The 12,899-nt window shown below is 45.4% G+C and overlaps 1 protein-coding gene across 1 annotated transcript in view; it reads left to right on the forward strand.

Annotated features, from left to right (window-relative positions):
- The window catches only part of LOC134577038 (zonadhesin-like), a 54,958-nt gene extending 43,725 nt beyond the window's left edge, over nt 1-11,233 (forward strand). Inside the window, exons 26-29 of the mRNA XM_063435681.1 lie at nt 8,578-8,660; nt 9,138-9,298; nt 10,147-10,309; nt 10,985-11,233. Of these exons, the coding sequence (XP_063291751.1) occupies nt 8,578-8,660; nt 9,138-9,298; nt 10,147-10,309; nt 10,985-11,205 (628 nt within the window). The 3' untranslated portion in view covers nt 11,206-11,233. The remainder of the gene's footprint in view (nt 1-8,577; nt 8,661-9,137; nt 9,299-10,146; nt 10,310-10,984) is intronic.
- The last annotated feature ends 1,666 nt before the right edge of the window (nt 11,234-12,899 follow it).

Raw genomic sequence — 12,899 nt, forward strand, 5'->3', positions numbered from 1 at the left:
CATCTGCGAAAAAGCCAAGGCCTTGCACGCTGACCTCCTCAAACAACAGCCAGGAACGTCAGCAGATGCAGAAGGCTTCAAGGCCAACAGGGGGTGGTTCGAAAGGTTCAAGAACAGATCTGGCATCCACAGTGTGGTCAGGCATGGAGAGGCTGCAAGTTCTGATGTTGCTGCAGCTGAAGAATTTGCTACGGAGTTCCTGGAGGTCATAGTTTCAGAGGGCTACCTTCCTCAGCAGGTCTTCAACTGCGACGAGACTGGACTCTTCTGGAAGAGGATGCCAAAGCGTACCTTCATCACAGAAGAGGAGACCTCATTGCCTGGCCACAAGCCGATGAAGGACCGTCTTACCCTCCTGTTCTGCGCCAACGCCAGTGGGGACCTTAAGATCAAGCCTCTGCTTGTCTACCATTCAGAGAACCCACGGGCCTTCAAGAAACACAAGGTGAACAAGGAGCAGTTGAGCGTTTTGTGGCAGTCTAACGCAAAGGCTTGGGTCACACGCCTCTTGTTTGTGAAGTGGGTCAATGCGGTTTTTGGTCCTGCTGTGAAGAAGTACCTTCTGGACAATAACCTGCCACTCAAGGCCATGCTGCTCATGGACAATGCTCCTGCCCATCCTCCAGGCCTCGAGGAAGACTTGCTGGAGGACTTTAATTTCATCAAGGTCATGTTCCTTCCGCCTAACACCACCCCACTACTCCAGCCAATGGACCAGCAGGTCATCTCCAATTTTAAAAAACTCTACACAAGGGAGCTTTTCCGGCGATGCTTTGAGATGACAGATCGCTCAAGCCTCACCCTCCATGAATTTTGGAGAGAGCATTTTGACATTGTGAGCTGTCTGCAGATTATCACCATTGCCTGGGCCGGGGTCAGCCAGACAAACCTAAATTCTGCTTGGCGCAACCTTTGGCCAGACTGTGTTGTAAAACCTGCCTCCAGTGCTTCTGCACCTGCACCAGAGTCAACAGTCTTGGAGGAAATTGTTTCCTTGGGGAGGACCATGGGCCTGGAGGTGACTGAGGAGGATGTCTACGAGCTGGTGGAGGAACACAACCGTGACCTAACCACCGAGGAGCTGGTGGAATTGCAGAAGGAGTCGATGGAGGAGCAGATCGCATTTGAGGAGGAGGAGGAAATGAGTGAGGAACAGCTCTCTTCCACGGAACTCAAGGAGGCATGCCAAATGTGGGTAAACCTACAGACTTTTGTACAGCAGCACCACCCAGATAAGGCTCTAGCCCACAGACTTGTGAGCAGTTTTGACACAGACATCATGTCCCCTTTCCGAGGGATGCTTAAAAGGCGCCAGAGGCAGCAGACAATGGAAAGGTTCCTACAAAAACAGCCTAGACATGAAGAAGAACCGGCTTGTGTTAGTGCTGCCCAATTGCCCTCGTCCTCCTCATCTTCCAAACAGTGTTGAAATTGTTTTGCTATTTTCCATGTTTTCCCTGTTGACGTGTGATTTATGTACAGTTAAAGTGTACTGTACCATGTTATCAAAACTTTGCCATGTTTTAAAAGTTGATGTGTGATGTTTTAAAACATAAAGTTGGATGTTTGAAATGTTATTTCTTGATTAACCATGTCCCTGTACAGTATTTATGCCTTTAAAGTGCACTTTATAAAGAGTTTTGAACAGATAAAATACTTTATTTGACTTTTTTTCTCACCTCCGGAACGCATTAATTGGTTTTCAATGCATTCCTATGGGAAACCGTGTTTCGGTTTACGAATTTTTCGCAATACGAAACGTCCCGGAGAACGAATTAAATTCGTAAACCGAGGTCCCACTGTATTGTTGTTCTGATTATTATTTTCATTATTGTATATCTGTGCTTGACCTCTACCTCATCAGTGTACTTGGGTAATACCTGGGGCTTTGCCCTGGATCGTTGGCTCTTTCCCCTCCCTCTACATCCCTGTTTCTGCCGCACGGTACCCGGCGCTGCCCCTCTGCCGCGGCGGCTTTCTTCTTCTCGCGGCCGCGGCTGGGTGCGCTTACTTCTCCCCTCTCGGTGCACGCGCCCCTTCCCTCGCCGGGAGCCTAACCGCGAGCGCACTCTTCCACGTGCGGCGGCCATTTTGGGCGGTCCTTGCATCGCTCGCTGTATTGTCGTGCGGTCGGCCACTGCGTTTCTCTGGGCCCCCGGTACACCAACGATCAGGTCCTGTTTGCTGCATTGTTTGCTGTGGGTTAATCAACCCTTCTATTTAGTGCTTCTTCATACAGTTTACTCTCAGTGTCCTTTTGCTTAGTGACTGTTGCCCAATATGCAGGATAGGGAGGATGGGCCTGTAGATCCCTCTGGGGATTTTAAAATTGATAACCCTGAGGGTGCTATGGCCTCTCAAGAATTCCAAGCCCTATTAGAGGCCACTATGGCTTCCTCCCTACAAAAGGCAATTGGCTCAGCCATGGGGGGCTGTTTCCTCTTCCTTTTCCCAGTCGCTGCACTCTATGATTTTGCCTTCCCTGGCAACCCCTGCCCCCCTGGGTGTGGGGTCCCCTTCCCCTGCCCAGACTGTGCCTGGTGCCCGTAAGGCGAAGGCGAAGTCTAGAAATTTCGGCTCCCACTCCTCGATGCAGGTTCTACCTGCCATGACTGACACGCTACAGGCGGTCACAGATGGCGCGCCTTCCAAGCGCACAAGAGACCCTGGCCGGGCTAAAAAGGCTAGATTATGGAAACGAGCTAGAGCCCTGGATGATGGGTCAGATACCGACCGGAGTGTGGAGGATGATTCCGATATTATGGAGTACAACTCCTTTGTTGAGGGTGAGTCGGGCGAGGACCTACTCCCTACGGGTATAACCCCTTCTGGGTCCTCCACCAACGCCCGGGGAAAGGTGATGGGCCCCACTGGGGATGGTAAGACGCTTTTTGATCCATAGGGTAACCCCCTGTTTGACCCGGACGACCTCCGTCACCCGCGGTCTGCTGAATGGGTCCCTCCGGATCATATCGCCCAATATGTGACTAAACGTATGCGCACACCCCTTTCAAAAGAGAGCCGCAATAAGTTGCGCGCCGAGTGCCCAAGGCCTTCCCTCCCAGGCGCAGCCTGTAAGACCCCAGACATTGACCCCCAGATTGCCCAGTTCCTGAATAAGTCGGGCTGGAAACCCAAGAAGGGTCTTGACCACTCCCTGAAGGGGTGCCAGGACAAGATCCTGGATACACTGGCCCCTCTGTCGAAGCTGTACGAGCTTCTTGACGCCGCCAGAACTGGGGACTCAGTTTTGGATGTCGATGTGGCCATTGGATGGGTCCAACGAGCTATTTGCCTTTTGGGGAACACTAATACGGCTATGTCTTCAGAGAGACGTAAAGCGATTCTCCTGAAGATAGACCCTAAATTGGCCGCTATGACAGTGGCGGAACCTGATCCGGCTGATGAGGGGATGTTGTTCGGCACCTCCTTCGTGAAAGACATGGGATCTTATGTCAAGACCTTTACGGCAATTGACAAGGCGCAGGCGAACATGAAGCGCGCGTTCGCACCCAAGGTTTTCGGAGGGGCCGGGCGTAGCAGGAACCGTCCACCCAGCCGTGGCTTCCGAGGCTCGTTCCGTGCCACCAGAGGTTCCTTCTTTCCTTCCCGGGAATTTCAGGATCCAAGAACACCTCCCTTCTTTCCGGCCAGAGGGAGATCATGGGGCCCCAGATACCCCCGTGGTGGCGCTTCGGGCAGACGTCCTTACGGTGAGTACCCTTTCTTCCCCTCTCGCTCATGTTCGGGTGGCGGGGAGGCTAGCTTTATTCTACCAAGGGTGGGCAGATGTAACCTCCGATGCTTGGGTGCTGCAATGCGTAAGGGGTTATCACCTAGAGTTTGTTTCCCTGCCTGTCCAGTTTTCTATCCCCAGGGAGCTATCTCTCCCACCAGATCAGGACGAGATGATTTCCGCGGAAGTCGAGGAGATGTTATCCAAAGGCGCCATCGAAGAGTTGCCGTTAGCCGCTCCAGGCTTTACGAGCAATCTTTTCCTAGTGCCCAAGAAAGGGGGCGGAGTCCGCCCGATGATAAATCTCCGTCCTCTCAACGCATTCTTACGTTACCAACATTTTCAGATGGAGGGTATACATTGCCTCAGAGATCTTCTGCGACAGTCAGACTGGTTGGCCAAGTTGGATCTGAAGGACGCGTACTTCACGGTTCCCATCGCGGTGGAGTACAGGGACTACCTTCACTTCACCTGGCATGGACGGCGTTGGCGTTTTACATGCCTGCCGTTCGGTCTCTCCTCTGCCCCTTGATGCTTCACCAAGATCATGAAGCCGGTGATGGCGTTCCTCCGTACCCGGGGGGTACGCCTGATTATTTACCTGGACGACATCTTGATCATGTCCCAATCGAAGGAATGTCTGCTGATGCATTTGGACTGGACAATCAGCCTTTTACAAAACTTGGGTTTTCTGATCAACTGGGACAAGTCGGTCCTGACCCCCGCACAGTCGATAGAGTTTTTGGGCTTCCAAGTGGATTCCGCCCAACAATTCCTGTACTTGCCGGAATCCAAGATGAAGGCCATCCAAAAGGAACTTCGACGAGCTCTTCAGGCAATTGGCAAGGATCATCGGACTGCTTGCAGCCTCCATTCAAGCGATATTCCCGGGCCCACTACACTACCGGGCCCTCCAACGTCGCAACTCCGATCGGGTCACTCCTACGAATCACGGATACGTTTAGACGAGGAATCCAGAGACGAGTTGGTGTGGTGGCTGGCACACATGGAAGCTTGGAACGGAAGGGCAATTTTCGGTTCCGTTCCGGACGTGGTGATAGAGTCCGATGCCAACTTGCACGGCTGGGGTGCTCGTTGTGGCGTTGTTTCCACAGGAGGCAGATGGTCCAACACAGAGAAGTCGTTACACATAAACTGTCTGGAACTCTTGGCAGGGGCCTTTGCGATTCGCAGCCTTACCCCTGGGCGGGCAAACTGTTGCGTTCTCCTCAAGATGGACAACGTATCGGCTGTCCGCTACATAAATCACCTGGGGGGAACCAAATCCAGGATGTTGGCGCTATTGGCAAAAGATTTTTGGCAATTCTGCCTTTACAACAACGTCTCGGTGACGGCAGAACACATTCCAGGTCTGGACAATTCGGGGGCGGATTGGAATTCCAGACATTTAAGAGACTCGGGAGATTAGCATTTGCACGCCTCGGTGTTCCAAAGCCTGACCAGATTGTGGGGACGATTCGAGATGGACCTGTTCGCCTCTCGCCTGAAAACTCAATTACCGGAGTTCTACAGTTGGAGACCGGACCCAGCGGCGGTTGCGACCTACGCTTTTCTCCAGGAATGGCCGCCGGGCCGCCTATATGCCTTTCCCCCATTCAACATGATTGCTCGCACAATCTCGAAATTGGTTCGCCACGATTGTTGTCTGGCGCTGATCACCCCTCTGTGGAGATCCCGACCATGGTTCCCTCGCCTGATGGAGTTGTCAATAGACTACCCACGACTGATACCGAGCTTCCAGGACCTCCTTCTGGATCCGGATGGGAACTCTCACGGACTGGTGTTGCAACATCAATTGCCCCTGGTAGCGTGGCTCCTTTTAGGGGACCCTGGGTTGTCCCGGACGTTCCACAAACAACTCTCCTGCTCCTCGATAACGTCTGGGCTCCGGGTACACGATCAGCTTACCGTGCTGCATGGAAGTCGTGGTCTGGTTGGTGCATGGAACGGACAATGGATCCCGTATATGCCCCTCTCCATCTGATCCTGGAGTTCCTCACGTTTGATTTGGGCAAGGCGTATCGCACGATCAACCTTTTCCGCTTTGCTATTTCAGCCGGGCACGGTGGTTTGGAAGGTTCGCCTGTCGGCAGACATCCTTTCGTATGTCGCCTTCTCAAGGGTATTCGCCTCGCTCGTCCTCCTCGGTCGCATTTTTCTGCCTTTTGGGACGTCAACGTTATGTTGCAGTTCCTATCGTCCTGGTACCCTAACCAAGGACTGACTCTTAAGCAATTGTCCTCCAAACTAGTGATGTTACTTTGTTTGATTTCATGTAAGAGGGTCTCCGATGTCAGGGCCCTTGATTGGGGCGCCATTGTGTTCACTCCTGAAGGTGTTGCTTTCAACATATCCAGGAGGACTGTGGCGAAACCAACCTCGCCACTGGGCCCTGGAGAAGCCTGTTTGCCCGCCTCCTACCTGCTGACTATGGCCCCTGGGTTATTTGGGGCATATTGTATTTTATTGTGCGACTACTGGCCCTTTAAGCACAGTGAATGGTATTTTATTGTACTGCTGCTGGCCCTTTAAGAACTGTCTGGGGACATATTGAGACTTTGGGTAACAATACCCTTTAAGACTATGGCCCCTGAAAACGTATGGACTTTTATTCGGTGTGTATGGCCCTTTAAGAACCGTCTGGGGACATCTTGTAACTTTGGTGAACAATGCTCCTTTAAGACTATGTCCCCAGACCTGTAAAATAACTTGCCCCTGGCTTTCTCCCTCTTGGTTCAGTAAATAGGGCTTACTGAACCAAGTACCACACAGGCGGACCACCCAGAAGTTAAAGTGTGCAGGCAATTTACCTCCCAGGCTGTGAGGTTACTGCAGGTTAATTGCCGACCACTGGCGTGGCGGCAGCCATCTTTGTTCAGTCGAACGCGGTCAGCGGTGTATGCTAAAGATTCTGTGGAACTGAAATCGGCTACACATTTTACCGAACACTGCTGACCCTTACCTTCTCCTACACTTCGTTTTTCAGCTCCAGAGACTCCAGAGTCCCGTTCGAAATGGGACTTAGTCGTTTTTCCGCATGAAATTGACCGACCGCACAGCCCAAATCTATGGAACTGTTTTGGGCAAGAAAATGTGCTTGCGGTCGGTCATAAAGGGACCTCCAGCTAACTTTTGATCCACTGGAGGGATTTGTCTGATTTTTGGAAGGGTGTATGTTTAAAGTGTGCTAATTCTAAATATGTAGTTTTCAGGAAGATTGGATGTATGGATTTAAAGTTATAGCACATGTATAAAAACTGTAGTTTTCCTGGCTGTATAATTATGTTAACTGGTTATCTGAGGGGAGGGGATGTGTGGGTTGTACCATGTATCTGACTGGTTATTTTATGCCTCCCCCTGGGTGTGGCCTGTATGTGTACAATTGTAATAAAAGCCAGGCTGGATGTGCCAGTCGGGAGTTCCTGTTTTACCCTCAAAGTGAAGTGTCGTGGAAGGATTTATTGCATGCTGTTCCAGTTGACTGCTAGGAGTGTAAGCCTATTCGTATGGTTCCTATTCAACGGTCTACAGCATTCCTATGCTTGAGAAGGTTCATATGCTGCATCGGTTCGTGATTGTGGTGTCTGCCAGAGTGCTTGGAGTCCTCAGGAAATGCTAGGAGCATCCTTTAACGGAGGTACCAAGTCGGGGTGCCAGGCGATCCGTTACAAGGACTAAGTCAGCATCCAAGTCCTTCGTGTACCCCAGATTCTCGGGGTGTCCAGCACTCTGTCCGGTGGATTGTCTGAAGGCCTATCTGGATGCTACACAACAGCTTCGTTCGTCAGATCTACATCCTCTATTCATTTCCTCTAGAGCAGCTCATCGGCCTGTTTCGACACCGACTCTGGCACGTTGGGTGCATTGGCTATTATCTTTAGCGGGAATAGACACCTCTATCTTTACACCTCATTCTGTACAGGGTGCTATGGCTTCGAAGGCATCTACAGTCGGCTGTCGTCTAGAGGACATCATGCGAGCAGCGGACTGGTCTCGGGAGTCGACCTTCCGTAATTTCTATTTCAGACCAATTGAACACATCGCATCTCAGGTGATAGCACAGCTTTAAACTTGCATAATATGAGCCTCCGTGTCTTTAAGAAAATTCCCAGATTTTACTAGTAACATGACGTAAAGTCATGATTTTATTAAAGACACGGAGGCGAGTATTATTCCCTCCCACCCTCCCGGTGTGGGGTCTACTCTTCAGGTATGTTGCAACTTGGTCCATTTTATGTTTAATTGCGTATGCTGTTTATATTATTTTATACTAATCTTATTTTGTATTTTCAGATTTCAGTTTTTCCTATGAACGACCGACAGTTTGGCTTGGTAAGTCCACAGTTTGGAGTTTGTTATTACCATATTTCTCTCTCTTTTTTAGCTTGAAGTTATCGGATTGATCCCGTTTCCTGTTGTGGCCAAGTGGGATATCGTCCGTCTTACCTGGTCTTCGGTTTTCGCAACAAAGAGGGGGATTGTGGGAGACACAGGCCTTATATAGTCACTTCCTCTGTTATGTGATTGGTTGCCTGTGTACCTATACAGTTTTTTCTTTCATTTTGATAATATTTATATTCCTCTATCTTTGCTGCTGAGGAAATAAAGAAAGAGTTATGCATAATACTCGCATCCGTGTCTTTAATAAAATCCTGACTTTACGTCATGTTACTAGTAAAATCTGGGAATTCTGAAATGAAGAAACCAACTACTCACTTTTACACACACAGAGCCCCGTCTTGCCAGTTTAACCTAAAATTCTGGGTAATGGATATAAATCAATATCACTATAATTCCCTATTTTTCTTTTTTATCCCCAGCCTTCAGTTCTATGAAACACATGGCCAGCATGCTTCGGGAGAGATACTAGACATTGGAAAAAAGGAGATTGATTATGGATCAGGTACCTGGATTTTTATTCATTTAAGATAGATTTCTTAGATGTGTAATAATTAGGATCTTTACGTAATGGTGAGGCCATGAATTATCGTCTATTTAGGTATACCTATTTGCAGAAGATATCCTGACATAAAAATACATCAATTAATTAATAACACTTACATTAATCCAGCATACAAACCCTGACCAAATATCATGCTAAACTTTTCTTTAAAAGTTCGTCATTCTCTAAGATTTGTTTCATAACAACGTTCTGCCTCTAGAACCAGTTGTTTAACTTTTGCGCCAGTTATAAAACTTATTACAACAGTGTAAAAGATTAGATATATCAGGAAGCGTGTTCTGGTGCATGCTGGGAAATCTGGTAATGGCAAGTAATGTTAACACAAAGTGCAGATATTATATTTATATAGTGATTTATGTAAAGGTTTTTTAGGTGATAAGTCAGCCTGTGATTTCATGTTTCGTTAATATCTTTAAGACCAGAGAAGCACAATCCGAAATTTAGAGGATTTCAATGTACGGACATTATTTGACAAACTTGAGGATCAAAATCTCCATTTAACGTCTCAGTTGGGGAGACACAGAAATGACACACTGTCTTTCTATAAAGCTTTTATACAAAGGATTCAACTGTTAACGGTGAGTGTGAAGTATCGCAAATGGATACTATTCGAAACACTAAATTCTTATTTTTTAGAATAACAGATAACTAGGATGTAATGGAGTATATTCTAACAATGTTGTTTGAAATATCAGCGTTGGAGAAATGTAGTTTTTGACTCAATGGTAACCCACTAGTTTTCATATGTAATTAGCATTTCCATCAGACATGGTATCAGATTATCCATATTAATTAAAGTTTGAAACAAGGTAACTTCGATGCCATATTTTACATGAGGTTGTCCTGGGTGGAAGTGTCCTCAACAAGATGACACGGTCAGGATGAGGTCCAAGGAAGAGAGCGCAGCTTAGTGGAGATGGGCACATGTATTGGTTGGTTGGTATGTGTGGGGTTTGTAAGATGAGTGGGTGCTAGCTAGTTTAACTGACCTCAGAGCCACTTTAGATTTCTGGCCAGTAACTGCTTCCGTCCTACCCTTCCTTTGCTCTTTGGTCTTGGTTAGTTGTTGTTACGGCTGGCAGGGAAGGTGTGTCCTTGCCAATCAGGTGGGGAAGCAGAAGAAGGATAACATGGATAAGGGCTGGATCTCATCCTTTCCTGTCTTTTATATGGTAAATGGTGATTTGGACGAGCCCACTGAGTCAAAACCCGGCGATTTTCCTTTTCTGCTATTTACACCATGTTTTATAATTCCCTTGTCAAGTTTCCATCATTCCCAGCTTACAGGGATAAAGTGTGACTTGTCAGGAATCAAAGTGAATTTCATCCACAGGAAATAATTCAAAGATACTAAATTTATTTTTATTTTTATAATTTAGTTTGTTTTTGACACTCAGTAATTGCTGTTTATTTTCATTACATGAAGGATTTGTTACACGGACTGGTAATGAATGACTGCAATGTTTCAGAATGGAGCAAGACCCCTCTAGAGAGGGACTTGGCCAGTTCCTGCTCCGGTGTGGCCTCTCAGCAAAGTGAGGAATCAGCAACTGGTACCAGCAGAGACTACCAAGTACACCGCAATCAAGGTGATAAACACAAGTATTCCGTTCTACAAAATTTAATGCCTCATAATCTTTGTGTGTTGAGATCAATGACATGTCTGAAATAAAAGTTTGAGTTTATAGTTCTCCAGAGAGTGATAAAACTCAGAAATAGAACAAATAGTTATAAAAGTCCAAAGTTAACACATTGTACTCGAGTGTTTTGGCCACGTGTCAAAAATAAACTACAAAAGCTATTCTCAGCATCAAAACACTGAATATCGATAGACCAGTGATAGACAGAACATGGCATACCGGTTGTTGTAGAATGCAATTCCCATGATGCTTAGGTAGCCCTCTGGTTGTAAGAAATGGACAGCTTTATAAATTCATTTTACTCTGGACTCCATGACGTATATTACAGCCCTGCCGACTTCCTTATGAAGTGTATAGGGGTGTCCTCAGCAGAGATGGTATTACTCCCTCATCACGGAAAATAGAGGCCATATCACCGCTCGCAGTACCTTACAGAGTCCTTGCAATAATAGTCTACATTTAGCATTCTTATCTCCTGGGGTCAATGTGTAAACGCACAGTTGCCCATCGTTCTCTGGGTTTTTTCTACCTATGATCCTGTGTCTCGATACTATTAACACATTAATCCTGTATTTTGATTTTTAACGTAATGAAAGTCTTGATTCATTGTAATTCTACAACCAGGACTATTTTGGCAAGAGGCATCTTCCCTAATGAAAGCTCTAAAAATCATCTTGATGAAAGTCTGCTCGGAGCAGAGAATGAAGAAAACGGATCAGGTGTCGCATAGTCACAAACACAGCGGAGAAATGATACACAATGAACAAAGTGATAACAGTCAGGTGATAAGAAATGTGTTTTCAATTGAAAAGGGCATTTATTCACTTGTCATTTACCTGAATTAAACCTTACACCAAAATGCCAGAGTTTGAAAAAAACTAAACATTGCACTAAGCAGTGTTTTACAGGCGGCATATTGTATCTTTCCAGAGATGCTGAGTGAGAGAATCGAGAGAAATTTGTTTCTATGTAGGGTAACAACCAGCCGTGGAGCAAAGTCAAAGGTTACTGGGGTATCACCAGGTCATATTTTGTTTTGCACTGTTTTGAAATGCAAACAAAAAGGTAGCACTATGTATTGTTTTGGATAGAAAATGTAAGTAACAAGGTCATAATCAAATAAAGCTGTGCTGTATTATATTTTATTTGTTATTTGTTTTATTTGTATAAATTACAAGGGACCCAATAAGCAACATAAGCACTTTCGTTGGCTGCAGCAGTTACCTTGTGCAGAGCGTCCTGGTGTCCTCTCCGGAATAAAAAAAACCCATTTAGAAATAGTTTGATATAAACCAGGGTTCTCTTCAGCTCCTCTTTGAATTATTGTTCATTTTGTCTCTTGGATGTCATTGACTACTCAGTGCACTGGGCAAACCTAAATGGTTTGTTACTAAACCAGGGGATGTCTTATTATTATATTACGGCTCCAGAGGACAACGGCCATCACATTTTAATTTCTTTAAAAAAAAAACTTTATTACATTTTATGATACTTTATCATGATACTATATCATGTATATTGATATTTCTTTTATTATTTATTTATTTATTTTAATTTAACTTTTTTTTTTTTTTTTTATCTGGCTGAGCAGCAATGTTGGGTCGGACTCTCCAAAAAAGCAAAATATTCTCAAAAAACAAAAAATGAATATGCATCATCTAAAAAAATGATCATTAAGTTTCATTAAATTTAATAAACTCTTAATAAACCAGAAGTAAACGTGTGATTAGAAGCACAGAAAAAAATGACACAAAATGAAAAACAATAGCAAAAATAAAGCACTATAGTGATACAATCTCTTATAGGACTACTCCAATAATGATCCCACACAAAGGGCGCCAGACACCCGGGTACAAACAGCACAAGTGAATAGTACATACCATATAAAAACCCTTAATCAGTAGGTAAATAACACAAGTGAATAGCACATACCATTTAAAACCCTTAATCAGTAGGTAAATAACACAAGTGAATAGTACATACCATTTAAACCCCTTAATCAGTGGTTAAATAACACAAGTGAATAGTACATACCATTTAAAACCCTTAATCAATGGGTAAATAACACAAGTGAAGAGTAGATACCATTTAAACCCCTTAATCAGTGGGTAAATAACACAAGTGAATAGTACATACCATTTAAAACCCTTAATCAGTGGGTAAATAACACAAGTGAAGAGTACATACCATTTAAACCCCTTAATCAGTGGGTAAATAACACAAGTGAATAGTACATACCATTTAAAACCCTTAATCAGTGGCTAAATAACACAAGTGAATAGTACATACCATTTAAAACCCTTAATCAGTGGGTAAATAACACAAGTGAATAGTACATACCATTTAAAACCCTTAATCAGTGGGTAAAAAACACAAGTGAATAGTACATACCATTTAAAACCCTTAATCAGTGGGTAAAAAACACAAGTGAATAGTACATACCATTTAAAACCCTTAATCAGTGGGTAAATAACACAAGTGAATAGTACATACCATTTAAAACCCTTAATCAGTGGGTAAAAAACACAAGTGAATAGTA

The sequence above is a fragment of the Pelobates fuscus genome, chromosome 11, assembly GCF_036172605.1.
Source record: "Pelobates fuscus isolate aPelFus1 chromosome 11, aPelFus1.pri, whole genome shotgun sequence".
Classification (NCBI taxonomy): Eukaryota; Metazoa; Chordata; class Amphibia; order Anura; family Pelobatidae; genus Pelobates; species Pelobates fuscus.